At 57.8% G+C, this 19264-nt stretch overlaps 8 protein-coding genes across 8 annotated transcripts; 4 read left to right on the top strand and 4 right to left on the bottom strand.

Annotated features, from left to right (window-relative positions):
- Positions 1 to 433: 433 nt before the first annotated feature.
- Positions 434 to 2497, top strand: ACA1_100140 (aspartyl-tRNA synthetase; the record flags this gene model as incomplete). Its single annotated transcript, XM_004335164.1, has 9 exons — positions 434 to 537; positions 650 to 906; positions 1043 to 1170; positions 1231 to 1399; positions 1485 to 1660; positions 1745 to 2116; positions 2179 to 2292; positions 2359 to 2454; positions 2486 to 2497. Coding segments are annotated over 9 exons (1428 nt in total), but the record flags the coding sequence as incomplete, so codon positions are not given.
- A 125-nt stretch (positions 2498 to 2622) lies between these two features.
- Positions 2623 to 5516, bottom strand: ACA1_100130 (metal cation transporter, ZIP subfamily protein; the record flags this gene model as incomplete). Its single annotated transcript, XM_004335163.1, has 12 exons — positions 2623 to 2736; positions 2842 to 3167; positions 3263 to 3505; positions 3637 to 3664; positions 3704 to 3781; positions 3814 to 3917; positions 4028 to 4091; positions 4179 to 4248; positions 4323 to 4387; positions 4521 to 4577; positions 4681 to 5039; positions 5174 to 5516. The coding sequence occupies 12 exons, from the start codon at positions 5514 to 5516 to the stop codon at positions 2623 to 2625; spliced, it is 1851 nt and encodes a 616-aa protein (XP_004335211.1).
- A 416-nt stretch (positions 5517 to 5932) lies between these two features.
- Positions 5933 to 7355, bottom strand: ACA1_100120 (Fbox domain containing protein; the record flags this gene model as incomplete). Its single annotated transcript, XM_004335162.1, has 8 exons — positions 5933 to 5997; positions 6056 to 6244; positions 6310 to 6453; positions 6518 to 6610; positions 6681 to 6765; positions 6856 to 6949; positions 7020 to 7219; positions 7317 to 7355. The coding sequence occupies 8 exons, from the start codon at positions 7353 to 7355 to the stop codon at positions 5933 to 5935; spliced, it is 909 nt and encodes a 302-aa protein (XP_004335210.1).
- Positions 7356 to 7797: 442 nt separating this feature from the next.
- On the bottom strand, positions 7798 to 8965 carry ACA1_100110 (uncharacterized protein; the record flags this gene model as incomplete). The annotated part of the gene is made up of 3 exons (XM_004335161.1): positions 7798 to 8115; positions 8173 to 8305; positions 8385 to 8965. 3 exons carry the CDS (start codon positions 8963 to 8965, stop codon positions 7798 to 7800), a joined length of 1032 nt encoding a protein of 343 aa, XP_004335209.1.
- Positions 8966 to 9016: 51 nt separating this feature from the next.
- ACA1_100100 (uncharacterized protein) lies at positions 9017 to 10722 on the bottom strand (the record flags this gene model as incomplete). Its single annotated transcript, XM_004335160.1, has 7 exons — positions 9017 to 9177; positions 9246 to 9460; positions 9533 to 9678; positions 10071 to 10141; positions 10232 to 10337; positions 10434 to 10552; positions 10629 to 10722. The coding sequence occupies 7 exons, from the start codon at positions 10720 to 10722 to the stop codon at positions 9017 to 9019; spliced, it is 912 nt and encodes a 303-aa protein (XP_004335208.1).
- Positions 10723 to 11040: 318 nt separating this feature from the next.
- Positions 11041 to 13333, top strand: ACA1_100090 (Fbox domain containing protein; the record flags this gene model as incomplete). The annotated part of the gene is made up of 12 exons (XM_004335159.1): positions 11041 to 11252; positions 11451 to 11548; positions 11643 to 11733; positions 11793 to 11863; positions 11971 to 12080; positions 12156 to 12236; positions 12346 to 12394; positions 12477 to 12531; positions 12607 to 12781; positions 12878 to 13000; positions 13082 to 13201; positions 13286 to 13333. The coding sequence occupies 12 exons, from the start codon at positions 11041 to 11043 to the stop codon at positions 13331 to 13333; spliced, it is 1233 nt and encodes a 410-aa protein (XP_004335207.1).
- A 215-nt stretch (positions 13334 to 13548) lies between these two features.
- On the top strand, positions 13549 to 15393 carry ACA1_100080 (NAD-dependent epimerase/dehydratase family protein; the record flags this gene model as incomplete). The annotated part of the gene is made up of 9 exons (XM_004335158.1): positions 13549 to 13756; positions 13890 to 13981; positions 14069 to 14182; positions 14288 to 14379; positions 14470 to 14531; positions 14623 to 14802; positions 14888 to 15042; positions 15123 to 15223; positions 15300 to 15393. The coding sequence occupies 9 exons, from the start codon at positions 13549 to 13551 to the stop codon at positions 15391 to 15393; spliced, it is 1098 nt and encodes a 365-aa protein (XP_004335206.1).
- Positions 15394 to 15622: 229 nt separating this feature from the next.
- ACA1_100070 (diacylglycerol kinase accessory domain containing protein) lies at positions 15623 to 19127 on the top strand (the record flags this gene model as incomplete). Its single annotated transcript, XM_004335157.1, has 7 exons — positions 15623 to 17358; positions 17428 to 17573; positions 17680 to 17794; positions 17915 to 18386; positions 18497 to 18682; positions 18740 to 18887; positions 18952 to 19127. The coding sequence occupies 7 exons, from the start codon at positions 15623 to 15625 to the stop codon at positions 19125 to 19127; spliced, it is 2979 nt and encodes a 992-aa protein (XP_004335205.1).
- Between the last annotated feature and the right edge of the window lie 137 nt (positions 19128 to 19264).

The following is a 19264-nucleotide window of genomic DNA, read 5'->3' as shown; positions in this document are numbered from 1 at the left end:
CTCGCAATCACTCAAATCAACTGTTTAATTCGCTGCTTTGAACGGACAAAAAGAAATAATTCAACAAATAAGAAAATGATAAATAACAAATAAATTTTATTAATTGTATTGGTGCAAGCATGGAACGTGAAGAAGGAGAAGCAGGGGGTCCTCCACCACCACTCTCGGTGTGTTCCTGGCACTACTGAGTTGCTGTCGGCGCGTCTGCCATGGCTGACTTCTGCAATTCTTCACAGGTTGCTGAGGATGGTGCCAACGGGCCGTGGAGGAGGTTGCCGGTATGCCAGGTGAATGGGACTCGCGTTGGCCAGACCGTGCTCGTGCGTGCACGCCTCCACTGCGTTCGCCCCAGGGGTACGGCCATGCCCCTTGCCTTGGAGTACACCATCTTTTCAACTTGAATTTATTACTTTTTTTGCCGGTGCGTGCAGGCAACAAGCTGGTGTTCCTGGTTCTGCGCGAGGAGACGTGCACCGTTCAGGCCGTGCTGGCTCGGAGCGAGACCATCCCCGTCGAGACCATTAAACTTGTCGGCCGGTTCTGCTCTCCAGCATCTCATCGATCCACAACACACACACGCACACACCCCACTCAAACTGAGAATCGCGTGTCGTGCGTGTGTCGTGTGTCGTGTGTGCTGTGTGTGCAGGGCGGGCCTGGAGTCGCTGGTCGAGGTGGAGGCCGACGTGGTCGCGCCTGGGGCCACGATCAAGGGGTGCACGCAGAAGGACGTGGAGCTGGCCGTCCGCGGCATCGCCATCATCAGCCGGCCCGTCAAGCAACTACCCTTCATCATCGAAGAGGCTTCGTGCCTTCACAACTTCGATCCACACAGCAAGGACTTGCTGGTGGACAAGATCGAAGCCAAGATCGCCGCTGCCCGGGATGCGCTCGACCAGTCCCTGAGTAATTACCACGCCAACACATAGCGACACGACACGACACGACCAACGACACGACCACCGACGCGACACACCGATGGCTGTCATGACGCTCAATCGTGAAACTTTCATTTGTTATGCGGCACAACCCCACTGAGCAGAGGCGCAATCGAGCGACACGAAGGAGATGGAAGCGAAGCTGGACGAGCTTCGACACGAGCTGCAGCGCTCATACCGACTCAAGATCCCGAGTAGTGTGAAGTGGGACAACCGCGTTCTCGACCTCAGAGTACGCTTTGCTTGGTGTGTGTGGTGTGTGTCATGTGTGTGTCGTGTGTGTTCTGACCAGCCGGATGGGCAGACGCCAGCGAACCGCGCCCTGTTCAAGATCAATTCAGGCGTGTGTCAGCTCTTCCGCGAATTCCTGCTCGCCAAGGGGTTCATCGAGGTCCACACCCCCAGGATACGTTCCGCGCCTTCGGCTGGACACCCCGAGTTCAAGCTGCGCTACTTTGACGGTGCGTGCACCATGGTTGATTCTGTACTCCCTAGACTTACCATTCCAACACGCAACACGCAACACGCACCGCCGCACACACTCAGATGAAGCGTTCCTGGGCCATTCGTCGCTCCACCTGCAGGGTGCCATCTGCGCCGACTTTGAGCGCGTGTTCGAGATCGGCCCGGTGTTTCGTGCGCACGCCGCCACAACGCACCGACACCTTAACGAGTACACCGGCCTCGAGTTCGAGATGGCCATCAACGAGCACTACCACGAGGTATACAATCGCACACACGCACACGCAACACGCAACACGCACACGCACACACACGCACTCACAGGGGCAACGTTACATGCACAGGCAGTGGATGTGGTCGACGAACTGTTCGTGTGGATATTTGACGGGCTCAAGTCGCGTCATGCCGACGACCTGGCCGCTGTGCGGGCGCAGTACCCAACTGCGGAGGAGCTCGTCTATGCGCGTCCGACGCTGCGGCTCACCTTCCGCGAGGCCATCGCGCTGCTCAACAACGCGCCGGCCGACGGTGATCTGACGGACCGCTTTCTCAGGCGGCATGTGCTAGACGACTTTGACGACCTCGTGACTCACGCGGACGAGCGCCGGCGCCTGATGCGAGCGGTCAAGCAGCAGTACGGGGTCGACTTCTTCATCGTGGACAAGAGCCCCTCGAATTGCACGTCCCGCTTTGTCATGCCCTGCCCGCACGAGCCGGTGCGCTGCCCAGTCCACAATAACAACACCAACAATGACACTCACTGGACGCATCATGACAGAGATATGTCAACGCCTTCAAGGTCTACCTGCGACATGAGGAAGTGGGTTCGGGAGCACAACGCATTCACGATGCGCGCATGCTCGAACGCGGCACCAACCCTGGCATCACACAGGTGCGGCCTCACGCTCACGACAGACGACACAAGGCACACTCACATCGTGTACATGTGGGAATGAAGGCCCTTGCTGAGTTGCTGCAGTACGGAGCGCCGCCTCATGCGGGATGCGCCATCGGACTCGAGCGGCTGCTGATGGCGTACTTCAACCTCTTCAACGTCCGCTACCTGTCTCTCTTTCCGCGCACAGCTGAGCGGATGACACCGTGACGCCGGTGACATTGCAAAGAAAGTTCAATTGCGGACCAAAAGGAGCAGGGCAGATGTGCTCTTCTCTGTTTGACGCCCGGTACTCCCTGCTGCTCGCGGTCTTGGCCACGACGGGAATCAGCAATCGTGTTCGGATTCGGTCACGGCGATGATGGCCATGATGCCAAAGCCCAGCAGGACTCCGAAGAACTGGACGCCCACGTCCAGCAAGCCCATCCAACCCTTGCGCGGCTGCACAATGCGATGATGATGTGAGCCTCTTACCAAAGCATGACACACGCGACACACAACACGACACGCACGACACGCACGCACGACAAGTAGGAGGCAAGGTACGTGAGAGTTGAGCTCAGGCATGAGATCGGCGAGCGCGATGTAGAAGAAGCCGCCGGCGGTGAAGGCCAGGATCCACTTGTTGGCGTCGGTCACGGCGCGGCCGACGCCGAGACCGATGATGACGCCCAGGAAGGCCGTGCAGGCGGTGATGAAGTTGAACGCGAGCGCCCACGGCTTGGTGAAGCCGGCCTTGATGAGCACGCCGTAGTCGCCCAGCTCCTGCGGGATCTCGTGGAAGGCGACGGCGAGGCTCGTGCTCAGGCCCATGCTCAGGCTCTGGCTGTAGGCCGAACCAATCGCCAGACCGTCCACGAAGTTGTGGAACACTGCACACGACACACGACACAGCACGACACGCGTCAGAACACAATCAGAGCACACAGCAGGGCGATTGGGGGAGTGGTTGATGGCGGGGCGGTACCATCGGAGATGAGATTGAGCCAGCCGTAGGTCTTGACGGTCTTCATGAGCTCCACCTGGTTGGAGCCGAAGCGGCGAATGCGGCCCTTGAAGCCGGCCCTCTGGCGGAGATCATCTTCGTCGCACGCCTCGCATTCGTTCTCGGCGTCCTCCTTGGCCTTGGCCTTGTCCTTCGCCTCGTCCATCTCCAGCTCGTCATCGCTGCTGTTGCTGCTCTCCTTTTGCAGCCCGTGGCCATGTTGAACTGCGACAAAACGCACGCAACACACAACACACACAACACACACGACACACACGACACACAAAACGCGCAGGGCGTCAATGATGATACTTCACTCCCACAGTGCACGCGGTTGGGAGTGGGCTGGCACGTACTCTCCTTGCCAAGCACGAGAAGCAGCATCTTTTCGATAAAGAAGAAAAAGAAAACGCCGACCAGCACCAGCGCCAACGGCTCGAGATAGCTCTTGTCCTGGATGCGTGTGGTGGAGACAAAGTGAGCGCAATTCTTTTGGTCGTGCTGAGCGGAGTGGAACAGAGCAGAGAGCGTACGTCGTGGTCGTCCTCCTCGGCGGAGTGCTCCTCGTGGGCGTGTTCGTCGTGGCCGCCGCCCGAGTGGCTGTGGACCTCGAGCACCTCCGGCATCAAATGCAACACTGAACGGTGATTTGGTGAGTCACACCGTGCCAATGCAACACTCGCACAATGTACGACACAACACGACACGAAACACACGACACTGTCAGAGCCAAACGAGAGCGCGTACCGGCATCGCCGATGAGAGCGCCAACGGCGAAGGAGATCATAAGCATCACCACGAGGTTGTGGATCTGTGTGGGGGGGCCGGGATGTTAGTTTTGCCTCGTCTCATCGACCAATGCAGGGGATAGGTGGGTGACACCACGCGGCCAACGTACCTCGCCCATGATCTTGTGCTTCTGGCTCACCGTGAACGGGATGAGGGCAATTCCAATCAGAGACACCAAACTACATGATCGATGCGGGTGAGACAACCAACACATCATAGTTGGACATATGGTGGCGTCGTGCAAGACATGTACCAGATGATGGCAACGGAGCCCAGTCCTGCCAACCACGACTCCCACTCCTCAGGAGGAACGCACACCTGGACGGATGGTACGATGAAGTCAGCTCTCAATGAAGAAGACGCAGGCAATTTCACACAATTCAGAGGAATGCGGGGTATGTGCACATGCCTCCTCTTCGTGCGCGTGGGCTTCGCCGCAGCCCTTGAGTACCATCAGCACCAGCTGGGGCGTCATCGTCATAAACTCCTCCTCACTAAGGAACCCATCCTGATTTCCCAACCGTTCATCTCACTGATTAGACATGCGCATGGCACACGACACGACACGACACGACACACGACACGATTAAAGCAATCGACACTGTGCGTACCGCGTCGGCATCGTAGTCGGTGAAGAGAGCCTCGGGTGTGAGGCAATACAGTTCAAACTCGGCCTCGGTGAGTTCACGCTTGTCCATCCCAGCTGCGGCCGCCCCCGCATCCGCCCCCTCACCCCCACCCACCCCACCCTCGGCCCGCTCGGCCGAGTGGCCCTCGGTGGTGGTGGTGAGACCGGCAGATGCGGCTCCCAACCCGCCGCTGCCCGCTTTGCCCGACGACGCCGAGATCTTCTGCCGTATCATGGCGCCGATGCGCTGACGCCTGTTGTGGGCATGGTCGTGGTCCTCCTCGCCGTCCGAGTGCGTCTCGTTGCCGTGGTCGTGGTCGTGGTCGTGCTCATGGTCGTGCTCTGTGGAAAAATAATTAGATACCAGGTCCTGTCCGTTGGCCAACCGCAACACAAGCATTCCAAGCATTCCAGAGAATAAAATTGGCCCACCGAAGATGTCGACCAAGAGAGAATGACGGAAAGGAGTGGGGTACCAAACTCGGGGAACATGGCGGCGTGGAGGAGTTCGAGTTCGTGCTCGCTCAGGAGAGTGTCGTTGTCCTGATCGAACATGGCGAAGATCTCATGGAGTGCCTCCTCTTCGTGGTGATGCTCCGTTCCGTTGCCGTGGTCGTGATCGTGGTCGTGGTCCGGGTCGGGCTCGGTGCCGTTGCTGGTGTGGTTGGCTTCGTGGTCGCGAAGCCTCCACCCAGCGAGGGGTGCCGCATCATCGGAGCCCTGGGTCTGGGTCTTAGTGGAGCCCAAGACCGGCACGAGCACGGCCAGTGCGAGGACCAGCGCGAGCAGTGCCAACGAAAGCCGGCGGTGGAACGACATCAACAGAGAGTGGCGAGAAGAGGGAGGAAGGTGTGGTGGTGGGTGCGGTGGGGAGAAAACGAAAACAAGGAGTAAAGCCGAGTCTCCGTGTGTGCGTGCGAGTTGTGAGACGAGTTTTACGCAGGGCGGGCCGACACACCCGGGCGCCTCGCCACGCGATTGGAGGACCTAACTTCGATGCCGGAGCATAGTCGTGCAGTTTATCTTTGTGTGATAAAATCCGACGCGGGCAACTAAGTTCGCTCTCCGAAAAGACCGCCACATGTGGAGGCCCGACGGCCAGACACCTCGAGAAGATGTGCAAGAAGTGTAGTAGTGGTAGTGGGAGTGCGATGCAAAGAAATACAACAATAGTGTGAAGTGTACGAAGCGCTGGAGATCTCTCCAGACACGCGTGGGTATGGGTTCGGATTGCGTCACACAAAGAGCCCAGACTTGGACACTTGGTAGGGGTTGCCCACCCTCGCATCTCCGGCCGTCACTGCTCGCTCAGCGTGAGACACTGGCAAAAGCCAACACATGATGATGGAGAGTGGTACCGGTGGTGGTCTCCTTCATGGGGGTGAGAACGGTGGCAGTGGCGCAGCAGCAGAGAAACTCGTTGCTCCACCCGCGCTTGGTCTTGGACTTGGTGGTAGCGCACCAGTGAACGCCCTGGCCCACGGGCTTATCGTCGCGCCACTTGCCCACATAGTAGCTCCCGTTGCTCCAGTAGAACGTTCCCTTGCCTTCCCATCGCTCACAGTGAGTGTGGGTGCGTGTGCGTGTGCGGTGGTGCGCCGAGAGAACGCACCGCATCGCTTGCCCTCTTTCCACTTGCCGTGGTAGCGCTTGCCGTCGAGGTACCAACACACGCCTCTGCCGTGGGCCTCGCTCCCTCTCCACTCGCCCTCGTATCGCGTGCCATCGCTGAACAGACACACGCCCTTTCCATGAACTGCGCATGCCAACCGTTGAGGTGTGAGTGTGCTTGTCATCTTCTCGGCCGAATTCGCGCGTACCTTCGCTTTGCTTGAAGTGGCCGATGTAAACCATGTCGCCCGTGGAGTTCATGAGCGTGCCCACGCCGTCGAGCTTCCCCATTCGCCACTCACCTGCGAGAATTGGCCAATAATGTGAGCAGAGCTTGAGAGAGAGGCGAGACATTGCTTACAACTCACAAACCTTCGTAGCGGCCGCCCTTTGTCGTGCGGTGACCCACCACGAACTTTCGGGAGATCATGTCCCCTCGGTCTTGGTGGATGTCGACCTGGACCACCATCATGTCCCAATCAGACATCGTGAGCGCTCACCCCTTGAAGGTCCTTCGAAGAAGAAGAAGAAGAAGAGCTGAGGGTACCATCTTGCTGCGGTACACCCACTGCCATGATCGACCGAAGAGATCCTTGACGTTGTGCTGCCCGAATATGTTGTCGATCGCCTGCGGCAGCGAACTATACCCCAGTCCAGGAGAGATTAGAGTGCAAGGCGGCCTACTGACTTTGAAGCAGAATGGTGGCGTACACGATGGACGGGCAGTCGCGTAGGAGGAAGGTGCGCCAGACCCACTCGTCCTGCCCGGCGGTGCGCAGGTCGCGGCTGGTTGAGCACAGGTTCACGAAATCGCGCACGTCCAGAAACGAGCAGAGGTGGAGCCAGAGCTCGGTAGGAAGCGCGTGGAACATGGTGGTGGCTGTCCGCACGTCCACGCGCTCTGGCTTGTTCTGTTGAGCAAAGTGAAGGAAGAGGTTGAAGAGAAGAAATGAAGCGGAGGAAAAGCGATAAGAGGTGAGAACGAGATGGAAGAGGGGGAGCACGTACGGCCTTGAAGCCATCTATGAGTTTCCTGACCGTCTTCATTCTTGTATGTGTCGTCGTTTTCGTTCTTGCTTGATCGTTCTCCGCAGGGCAAACAAGGATGAAGCGGTGGTGTTGGTGTGAATGGTGGCGGTGTGGTGGTGCTCTAAGTGGTCCTTGTGTGATGTTGTCGTGGTGGCTGAAGATGAGAGGATGGAGGGATGAACCCAGGGAGCTGGCAACTTCAAGTGTTCAAACGGCCCTGGCTAGACCATGGCGGAGATTATCCATGTGCGCAGAAGAAAGCACGAAAATAGGAGGCAATTGGCCGTGACCGCCTCGAGACAAGCTCCCACCCAGCCGTCTCCCTCTCACATTCGCGAATTCTACGCAAAGTAGCATGTTTTTGTCGACCTCCCAACGATCCGCCGAAATTTTGCCTGATTGACCGAAGCTAGGGATCGAACTCCACCGCGGCCGATTGACGATCAGCTTCCCAGCTGTCTCAGAGGGTAGTGGGGTCAAGCAGGCCCAGCGCCCGCGCGGTGTCGGCCAGCTGCTCGGGAGACTGGAGGCTGAGCGCGTAGCGATGCCGGGCGCCTACCAGGCACAGCTCCCAGCTGGAGCGGGTGCTGTCCACCTCTGGTTCCTCCGCTTCTTCGTTCCCTTCGCCTTTCTCTTCTTTCTCGCGGTGCGGCCCGGCGACGGCGAGAAATGTGTACCAGTAGTGCTCCAGGTCCAGCTGTTGGGCGAAGGGCTCCACATCACCGAATCGCTCGATCACCAACGATCGCACGCGCTCCACGTCGGGGCCGTCAAACCCCTGTGGTGAGTTTGCTCGTTATTGACTTTCCACAGGTGACCAGGGCACAAGTGGTACCTTCGAGCCTACGAACAAGAACTGGCCGTTATGGGCGCACACGGAAACGAGCTCAGTCACCCAGTCGAACCGGGCCACTATGCGCTCATGGAAAAGCTTGTCGTGCCGCTCGTCGTCCGTGGGCCAACGCGCCCTTGATGTGATCGATCGCCCACCGCGTCGTCAACACCATCGTCATCAATATCGATCAAAAGATGAGAGCCAGTCAGTACCCTTGGTTGAAGAAGTGAGTGAGCGGGAAGCACACGACGCGCCCTCGAAGCGCATCAACCACCGTGCCGCGGCTCTGGTTGTGCAGCTGGTTGCAGGCGATGCCCTTCGGCTCGTCGCCGTCGTCGAGGCAGAAGAGGTTCAGCTCACCCTGCGCCACCACGCGCACGCCACGCAGCTCGTGAAGCAACTCGTCGCGTATCGAGTTGAGCACGTGAAGGGTGCTCAGGATCGGCTCCCGCTCGCGCCGAAGGAAGGGGGCGAGCGCTGGCAGCGCCTGTGCGACGCTGGTCTTGGTGTAGAGATCCTGGCCGCGGAGGAGCGTCAACGTCTGGCCGAACTGGAACGCGATGTACTTGTAGTCGTCGATTGTCAGCTTTTCCTTTCGCTTCTCTGTCGGCTCGCGGCCACCCCTCTTTCGTCGCGGCTGCTCATCGCTGCCAGCACCAGGCGCAGGGTCGGCGGGCGGCACTGTAGTGTCGCCCTGCGTCGTCGTGAAGTCAATCTCGGCGAGCGTTTGCCGCAGGATGTTGAAGTCATAGATCTTGACGCATCGCTTGATCTGGTCGCGGTACTGCGGCATCCGGATCAACTTCAACAATCTGAGAATGGTGATGAAGGTAGACTCGCTCGTTTAGTCCACCAGGCAACAGTGACGCCAACACGAGGTGGTCACAATTGTAGCGCCGGTGACGTACATCCAACGCGTAGCACCGATGAGCTTGGTCCCGATGAGGCGCGTGACCGGCCCGGCAAGCGGTAGCGAGTGCTCTTGCGCGTGCAGACTGTAGGTGGCTGCGCCGGAGTGTTGAGGTTGAGTCTACGACGTGTCATCATGCTTAGTCAACAGGGGATACGAGTACCAAGCAGCGCGTTGTTGATTTCATCGGGGTAGCCCTGGTCGCAGTCCTTGACCACCTTCGACCGGGACTGGTCGGTCGCCCCTGGGGCCGTGGTCACAGTGAAGATGTTTCTGTCGTCGGCCGAACCCGCAATGAACCTCTCGCAGGCCTTGGCGTCGGGCAGCGAAGGAAACAAGTACAGCGTGTCCTCATCCAGCGAGTTCTCCGAACCGTGCCTTCACCACCACGAGTCGTCGTGAGCCAAAATGCATGCGACAGAGTGTAGCAGTTGAACGTGGTCTTCGTACCTGAAGAAAGGAATGCTGGTGGTGTCGATTGAGAATGTCCCTTCGTGGTTCTGGAAGTCTATGACACGCCCCAGACCCAGGACGTCCTTCCAACTTTTCCACTCGTACATCCGCTTCTTGTCCTTCCCCTCAGCTGCGTTGTACGGCTGCCGAAGAAAGCCGTCAGACACAAGCGCTAGCCGGAGAAGTACTGAACACTGTGCGTGTATGCGAGAGAGAGAGAGAGCGCGAGAGTCGTACCTCATCGAGCACAATGTGTTGCCAAGATGGTGATGGAACTGCGGTGGGCGTTGGTCCGCTTCGCTTGTCACCGATGGTAGGAAACAATTTTACTACCTGGTGGGCGAGGCTGGTCAGTTCTGCCTAACCTCCATCGATGTGATCAAGTCGGCGGCGGGGAGTGTACTTGTAGCTCAGGCTTTGGGTAGGTGTCAATCAGGAAGTTGGCCTGAAGCAAGGTTTTGTCCTAATGGTGCGGTGTGGACCAGAGTGTCAAGTCGTGCTCTGCAATGCACCAGCAAGTTGGTTGGCTGCTCACCTTGGAGACAATGACGCGATCGGTCCAGTTGCGCCCAAGCTTGGACTCCACCCACTTCATCTGGTCACTAACTGCACCGATGCTTCCTAGCACACAACGTGCAGTACTGCCGATGAGACAAGAATCGTCCAACACGCAACCGACAGGTAAAGCAGATTTACCAGCTGTGGAAGAGATGACGATTCGCACGTCCAGGCCAAAGGCCAACATGCTGTGGAACGCAGCCAACGCGCCATCTCGCGGTGGCAGATCCCGAAAGAAGCCCTCCTGTGTGCAACACACGCGAGGGATGGAGTGAGTGTTGCCGCGATGGGGTTAAACTCGAGAGGCCTGTCTCTCGCGCTCGTAAGAAGGGAAGAGCACCTCGGCAAAGGCGGCCCGGAGCTGCTTCTTGTACTGCGAGTTGCAAAACCAGTGTAGCGGCAAGAACGGATACTCGCTGCTGCGCTCCATGGCGGCGCCTTCGACAGCCCTCTTCCCACCTGCGCAGCGCCATGCGTTTTTTATTACTTATTTAAAAATATAAAATAAATAAATAATAATAATTATAACACGCACGCGTGGCGGAGGGCGGAGTGAAGCGCTGTAGGATGCCCGCCTCGAATTGGTAGAGGCAGTCGAGGTCCACCAGCACCAGCACCGCAGGCACCATCTCTGCTGAGGATTAATTTATAAAGTAAAAAAATATTATTATAATTGTCATTTCGTTGCACGTTTTCTTTGCCGCGTTATGAGAATATTGCGAGAAAAGCAGAAAATGTCGTGGTTGGGCGCTCCAGAAAACCCAAATAAAATTGATTAGCGAATTGGGAGAAACTTGCCAGCAAGGTCGATGGCGGAGATGTTCTCTTCTTATGTTCTGCCTGGGGACCAATAGGCGGACTGGACAGGCTCTGCAGGGTAACCACAACAGTTTGCTATTCCTATCTATTTTGCTATTTCGCCTTTTTTTATGTACGAGCTGCAGGAGATGGAGGCGAGTGAGGACGAAGTTGAGAGAAAGCTGAAGACGATGGAACAAGCGGAGGAGGAGCAGGGCGAGGCACCAGTGCCGATGGAAGTGGGCGAAAGGAGAGGCTCGGTGGTGTGCGGCGGCGTGCAGATGCCCACCGAGCTGTGGCACCAGGTGTTCGCGCACCTCGACCACGTCGCGCTCTGCCACACCGTGAGCCTCGTCTGCTGGTACATCCTCCCCCCCCCGGACCATTTCATCGGGTTCGAAAAAGATTTATGATTAATCGCAACACCGAGCGCTTTGCTGGAAACATAAAAAACAAAAAAATGGAATAAAATAGAAAATGCCAGCTGTGCCGGCAGTGTGCGCCACCAGTGACGCACTACTGCGACCAACTCTCTCTACGGTTGTGGTTTGTTGCGCAGGGACTGGTATCACCTGGCCAACTCCAATGCTCCCTGGCGCGGCGCCTTCCAGCGCATGTGGCGCCTCCCCTCAAACACGCCCGAAGGCCCCGGCACGCGTACGGCCACCTTCGCCTCGCTGGCCACACGCTCACTCACACCGTACGCGCGAGGCAACTAATCAATCCATCATCGGCGCACATAACCTCTCAGCGACCTGGAAGGCGCGCTTCAAGCGAGTTCTCAACGTAGAAACCAACTGGAGGAACAAGAGGAAGAAGCAGACGGTGCTGAAACTACGATGGTACGGTCAGCCTCACCCGTGCACTGTAGGCGGGTCCGGTGCTAATTCCTCCAATGTAGCGGTAAGGTGATGATGGTCGATTTCAACGATCAGTACCTGACCTCCGCATCCGAGGACGGAACTGTGCGACGTACGCAGCTGCACCACCTCGCGCCCCAGCTCGCCCACCAGTGTGTGGGCTGATGAGTTAACACCAATGAACGCGTGGTGACATAACATGTGTTTACATTCATATAGTGTGGGATCTGGCCGTGGAGAGTGGGGAGTGCAAGGCGACCAAGGAGAGGATCCTGCACGGGCATCACAGATGGGTCAACTGCGTGCAACTGGACGGCAAGTGGCTCGCGGTACGGCGGCCAGTCGGTTCCTGTAGATTGGTTGTGTAAAGCGGAGCTGACGAGGCTCACCTTCGTCATATCTAGAGCGGAGCAGACGACATGGCCATTCGCTTGTGGAACATCGCCAACCCGGTGGATTCGTCGGCCATAGAGGAAACAGCGCTTGTACATAATAACGTCACCCTCGCTCCTCCTTCGATCGCCGTTCCTGACTTTCTCTTCGCGCCAGACTCTGCTCGGACACACAGGCGCGGTGCTTAATGTGCGATTACAGACGAGAAATGGAATCTTGGCTTCGTGCAGTGCGGACCGATCCGTGATATGTACGGCGTGAATCTCCCTCATCGCTGCACTACACATCTCGTAACTTCGGCCAACTCAATGCCCATTTGTTTTGCCCACAAGGTTGGGACGTGGAGACGAATCAGCCGATGCAACGCTTGCGAGGACACCTCGACGGGTAATGCTCCCACTGTAATAATTATTATTTTCACTGCATTGTGTGCCTGTGCGTTCTGTGTGTGCGTTGCTGAAGCGTGCTCGATCAACTCAGCGTGCGTGGGCTGAGTCTATCGGACGACGGCAACGTGATCGTATCCGGATCCTACGACAAGACGTTGAAGGTCTGGGACCGCAGAGCGGGCATCGCTCATCGTACGCTCGAATTCAAGGGGCCAGTGTCATGTCTTCACCTATCTGATTCGCACGTGGTATGCACCACTCTCTGGTTTTCCTCCCTTCTTCTTCTTCTTCTTCTGTGGGCGTGCTCGTTCATGGTGTATGTTTGTGTTCTTGCCCCGCTTCAGGCCGTGGGAACGTACGCCGGCGAAGTCCACCTCTACGACTTCCCTTCCCTGCGCACGGTCAGCATAAGTAACCGTCATGGCCGGGTGTGGTGCGTCCAGTACGACCCAGTGCGCGACAGACTGGTACGAACACGCACGCACCCAACCCACCCACCCTAAAGCTCTTCCTTGCATCTCTTACGATGGGTTTGGGGCGACAACAAGGTGAGTTCGATGACATGGGTCAGGACGGACTGGCCTAAGTCGGGCACCTACGCGATCGAAGCGCCGGCGGCCATCTCGACTGACGGCATCAACAGCTTCAAGTTCAACGACCATCTGCTGGTGCGTGTTAGTGCAATCTCCCGTTCGCCGCGGCTTTTGATCCTCTCACTCCGCACGCTCACAATCCCACGCCGATCGGTGCAGGTGTCTGGCGGCTATGCGGAGGTGACCATGTCCAACTATGACATTTAGGTGTGCGACCGCTTAAGGTGGCGTTCGCAATGGGACCAATCGTGCGGGTGCAATTTCCGCGTTGAGCGAACGGCTTGTTTTTGTCGACACGCCCCAAATTGGTCTGGGACGTTGTCGCGGTGCGTCAATAATCAAGAACGACGATTATCGTCTCATCCATCCATTCAGCAGCACAAGCAAGAGCTAGGTAGAGAGGCAAATATATATTTTTAGAGATGGAAGATAAGCCTAAGGTGTTGGTTCTGGGTGGTGTGGGCTTCGTGGGCCGCAACTTCGTCAAGTACCTCGTGGATAACGACCTCGCCTCGTACATTCGCGTGGTCGACAAGGTCCTCCCCCCCACGGCCTTCCTCGGCAAGCCCCACCAGGCCGCTTTCGATGACTCGCGCGTCGAGTTCATGCAGGGCAACTTGACCAACCCGAGTACGTTGGGCTAGCCTTGTCACCTATTTTACAGTTAGTGGTGAGGATAGTTGGGGCGTTTGGAGCTGGATCCCAATTGATCCCAATTCTAATTTGCTTCATCTTTTCTTCTTCTTCTATCCATCGCTGGCAGCCTCCATCGCCAAGTGCTTCACCGTTGAGGGCGGCAAGTTCAACCTCGTCTTCAACTTGGCCTGCGAGACCAAGTACTCCCAGACCGTGGAGGTACATAAACGCTTCCTTGAGACTTGGGAAAGTGTAGCGACGAACATTGAGATGTCGGGGCTAATCGCTCTACGTTCCGCTACGCAGGTCTACAGGGAGAAGATCCTCGATCTTAAGAAGAAGCTCGCCGCCGAGGCGGTCAAGCAGGGCGTTGAGAGGTTCATCGACGTCTCTACCGCGCAGGTCTACGAGGCCGGCAAGGTTCGAATCGCCCCTTTCCTCAAAGGGAAATTCAATTGAATTGTATCAAAAACAAATCGTAGAGGGATTTTAATGTCTGACTTCCTCCTCTTTGGCCCACTTCAGAAAGCCAGCAAGGAGGACTCCTCGGTGAAGCCCTGGACCGGCATTGCTGAGTTCTGTCTCGAATCCGAGAAGGAGCTGCAGGGCATGGCTGGGTACGTCCTCCATCGCGATGCAGCCTTGCATCAGCTCATTCGTTCGCTTGCTTACACCAACGTTGTTGGCCTCCCTTCTTGCTCGTGCAGCCTCAACCTGAGCATCCTGCGCCCTGCCGTCATCTACGGCCCCGGCGACGTCAGCGGCCTCTGTACGCCCCACCCTTACTCTCTCCTCTCAGCGCGGACTCTAGTGCTCATCATCTTGTCTACTGTGTGTGTGTGTGTGTGTGATGTCCACAGCGCCTCGCCTCATCTGCGGTGCCGTCTACAAGCACCTCGACGAGAAGATGAAGTTCCTGTGGGGCGCCGACCTCAGGCTCAACACCGTCCACGTGAACGACGTCTGCAAGGCCCTGTGGCACGTGGCTACCAGGTGCCCCGTCGGCTCCGTCTTCAACTTGGCTGACAAGGGCGACACCAGTACGGCACCGCCCACCTCGTCTGCTTGTTGGCGCGTTTTCCTGATCGTAGCACTTACTAACCCTTCTTTTTTTCCCCCTTGTAGCCCAGGGTACCATCAACGATTTCCTTGAGAAGCTCTTCCACATCAAGACTGGCTTCCTGGGCTCCGTCGTGTCGAACATGGCCAAGCTCAACATGAAGAACGTCACTGAGGAGATCAACGACAAGCACCTCAAGCCCTGGTCCGAGCTTTGCAAGGTGACCTCCACGCTCGTGGGTGACATCACTGATTGATGGCTTGATTCTCACCTTCTACGCTGCGGCTTTTATCTTTGCAGGCTCACGGCATCACCAACACGCCCCTGACGCCCTACCTGGACCAGGAGCTGCTGTACAATAACTCTCTCTCCGTTGATGGCGGCAAGATCGAGTCGACTGGGTACGTGGGCAACTATTAGCACTTGCCTCGTTCGTTCGCGCACCGGGCTGACTTGACGTGATGTGGTCGCGTGCAGCTTCACCTACGACGTGCCCCAGGTCACGGAGGCCCTCCTCAGGGAGCAGGCTCAGTACTTCATCGACCAGAACCTCTTCCCCAAGATCATCTAAGCTATTCTTCTTCAAGAAGACCGCAGGAGAGGGAAAGGAGAATAAGTTGTACGAACCAAGCGGTTGTCACGCGCAAGCGTTCAGAAACCCACAAACACCAAGCAGTGCGTGGCTTCGCTTCTTATCTGCGATAATTATCTCCTCACCCATTGGCTGGGTCCTAAGCAACTTAAGTTATTTTTTTTTATTTTGTGTCTGTGCTTTTATTTGCGTTGGTATTATTTTTGGCATGCACGGGGGCGAGGAAGAGGAGGGGCGCCGGCAGCGCACGCTGGACTGGCGGCGCGTGCAAGATGAGGTGGCCAAGCTGCGCCGAATGCAGGAGGACCTCCTCATGGCCAGTGCCGACGATGATGGGGATTCGGGGCTGGATGAAGACGAGATGAGGGAGATCAATAACGAGATTAATCGAAAGATGGATGCTCTCCTTCGTCTCATGGAACGCTACAACAACGCTTCGGCAGCCACTTCCTCGTCGTCGTCTTCATCTTCATCCCATCAAGCTTCATCTTTGAGGAAGACCATCGCCCCTACGCTCACCCTGTCCTGCCCCGAGCTCGCGCAACCTGAAGATGAAGATGGACATCACCAACTTCCCTGCGGTGCTCTGGGAACCCTTAGCGGTGCGAGGATAAGGAACCAAGAGGGAGGCCAAGAGGAGATGAAGCAGCTCGAAAAGAAACTGCAAAGATGGAACGGCGGCGTTGGAGGACGGCCGGTGAGCCCCGGCCCACGGAAGCGGCTGGCGCTGCCCCAGCTCAGCGGCGACCACCTGTCCACGCCAATTATGGGCGAGGCGGCAAAGAACGAAAGCGAAGCGAAGGCGACGCAAAGAGCGAAGAGCGACGATCACGGAGGGAAGGCCAAGCAATCGACTGCCGACAACGACCGCGGCGAGATCGAGATCCCAGTGCACGGGGCGGAGGAGCAGGCTGCGTGGGAGTACGACAGCGGCGAGAAGGCAGTGGAAGCGGTCACCATCAAGAAGTGGATGACGAGGAAGCGAAGCGCTCGTTCGCTGCTGGCAACAACGGGCGACAAACAGGACACGGAGAGCGACGAGAACGTGCTCACGCTGTTCAGCCCCAGGTCTGGCAGGCACTTGCCAGCGGAAGCAGCTGCGGCCGCCGACGGCGGAGATAGCAGCGAAGTCGATGCCCTGTTCGATCTGGGCAAAGGCATGGAGCGAAGCGGGAGCGCGGACGCGGTGATTGACAGCGCGTCGGAGACTCGAAAGAGCGAAGCGGCGGCCGCGCTCATCTTCCAAAGAACGAAGAGCGACGATAGCGGCGAGCGTGCGGCGGTGACCACCGTGGACGACACTCAAGGCGCCCTGTGGCGGAGGCACATGGATCAAATCGGCGGCAGGTTGGACTCGCGGCGCGCCAGCGACGGCAACCTCGTGCTGACCAAGGGCCGCCGCCGCCGACGCAACACCGACGGCGCCATGCTGACCGCCGCGGCCGCCGGAGTGCCGACAGATGACGATGACACCAGCAGTGTCGACAGTACCGGAAGCGCCAGCGGTAACGAGGCCAGCGGTACGCGAAGCGGCGGGTTTCGTCTGCGGCGGCGACGGGGGAGCCTCGGCAGCGAGGCCTCGGCCAGCGACACCGAAGGCGAGGAGGAGTGGCACGACATGCTCCACTCGCTCGGCGTCACGGTGCTGGCCACCAAGAAGCTCATCAAGCATAAGACCAAAGAGCGAAGAGCGAAGAAAGAGCAAAAGCGACGAAGCGGCGAGCTGCGCGAGGTGGAGGACCTGTGGGGTTCGACGAGCTCGATGGGCGGAGGGAAGAGGGAGGCGCGTGGCGTCGAAGAGCGGCTGGAGGACCAACACTGGATCGTGTTCGTGAATCGCAACAGCGGAGGGAAGCTGGGCCAGCGGGTCATGAACCGCTTTCTCGAATTGCTCCCCAACGACCAGATCTTCAGTCTCATCGACGACAAAGGCCCAAACCGCGGGTACGCTCTAAACACCCCGCGTGTGCGTCGTCTGCGGTGTGTGCGCTGATTCATCAAACAATCATTCAGGTTCCAGCGGTGGTTGAAGACTCCGCACTATCGGCTGGTGGTGTGCGGCGGCGATGGGACGGCTAACTGGGTGCTCACCGCTCTCGACAAGCTGGCTACCGAGCACTCCCTCGCCCAAAAGCCACCCATGGGCATCATCCCCCTCGGTACTGATCCTCTCCTCCGCCTCCGCGTTGCGATGTGAGTTTCTCACCATAGTCGCCATTCACGCGTGCGACACGCACACGCACGCACTCACGCGCACGTCTCCAGGTACGGGAAACGACCTGTCGCGGGCCTGCGGGTGGGGCTCGTCGTTCACCCGCTGCGAAAAGTTGCCCAAGGTAATGCGCGCCATGAGTCGGGCCTCCTCCGCCCTGTTCGACAGGTACTCTCAACTCCACCCACTCCGCTCTCAAGCACCAAATCGGTGTGGGCTTATGTTGTCTGTGTGTGTCTGTCTGTCTGTCTGTGTGTGTGTGTGTGTGTGTGTCGTACGCACAACAAGGTGGCAACTGTCAGTGACACTGCTGGAGGAAGTAGAGGAGCGGAGAAAGGCAGAGCTGGCGAAGGACGGCACGCAAGAGGACTACGAAGAACCGCACGGCTGTTCCGCCTCCGATGCACCCACAAAAGCGGATCCGCAGCGGCAACAGCGACACGTCGACGAGAGCGAGACAAAGAACGAAAACGAAGAGCACGGCGGGTTCGTAGTCGAAGAGGGCACGGAGCACAACGAAGACGAAGCCGAGGAGGTGACGCAGCGACAAACGTTGACGGAAGAAGTTGGCGACGGCGATCGGTCCGAGATCGGACAGGACGAGGAGATGTTGCGCGAGGGCATGCGGGCCGAGCCGGGCGAAATGGAGTACATCATGAACAACTACTTCTCCATCGGAGTCGACGCCGAGATCGTGCTTCGATTCCACCGCATGCGCGAGCACCACAAGGAACTCTTCCGCAACGTTCTCATCAACAAGGTACCGTCCGCCCTCCTTTCGTGTCGATGTGTTGCCACCTACTGACTTCCGGTTATCCCGCACACGCTGCGCGCACCATCGCACACGCGCCACCGCACACGCATGGGCAGGGTTGGTATTATGGGATGTCGGCGCGCACGGCCAAGAACGAACGAAAGCATTTCAAGAATTTCAGGGACTTTATCCAGGTCAAGGTGTGGCACGGAGAGCACGAGGAGACGCTCCGAATCAACGACAAGAAGATCAAGAGCCTCATCGTGATGAACATTCCTACATACGGCGGCGCCAAGTGTTGGGTGCGCACACGCACACGCGCCACCGCACACAGCATGAGCTTACCTTGACCCACGCAGGGACGAGAGGACTCGTTGCACAGCAACGTTTACCATCTGGCGCACAAGCGGACGTCGGCTTTCAAATATGTCGCACCCGCCATCGGCGACGGCACACTCGAGATCGTGGGCATGCGGGGCGTTGCTCACCTCGGTGCTATCGTCACAGGTATGTCGAGCGTGTCGTGTGCGTCGTGTGCGAAACACTAACATGGCGCTCATTCGAATGCTAGGGGTGAGCGAAGCGATCAAGCTGGCGCAGGGCACGCGCGTGGAAATCCTGACCAAGAAGGAGTTTCCGGCCCACGTCGACGGCGAGCCGTGGCTCCTCCGGCCGTGCCGCATCACCATCGAACTCCTCAATCAGTCTCGCCTCCTCGTCCACCCCGACCGCAACCGCGTGCTCTGATTCTTTTGACAGCAATGTATTATTCCGTGGCATTTTCTCCAGATTTTCCTCGCTTTTTCTTTCGTTGTGCTGACGTGTAACCACGTGAGCGGACGCTTCCCCCTTCGCGCCAAAATGGTGTAGAAATGCAGCAGGTT

The sequence above is a fragment of the Acanthamoeba castellanii genome (genome assembly GCF_000313135.1).
Source record: "Acanthamoeba castellanii str. Neff unplaced genomic scaffold scf7180000084648, whole genome shotgun sequence".
NCBI lineage: Eukaryota > Discosea > Longamoebia > Acanthamoebidae > Acanthamoeba > Acanthamoeba castellanii.
Note: the sequence above shows the minus strand (reverse complement) of the source record. Positions and strands in the feature narration are given on the sequence as shown.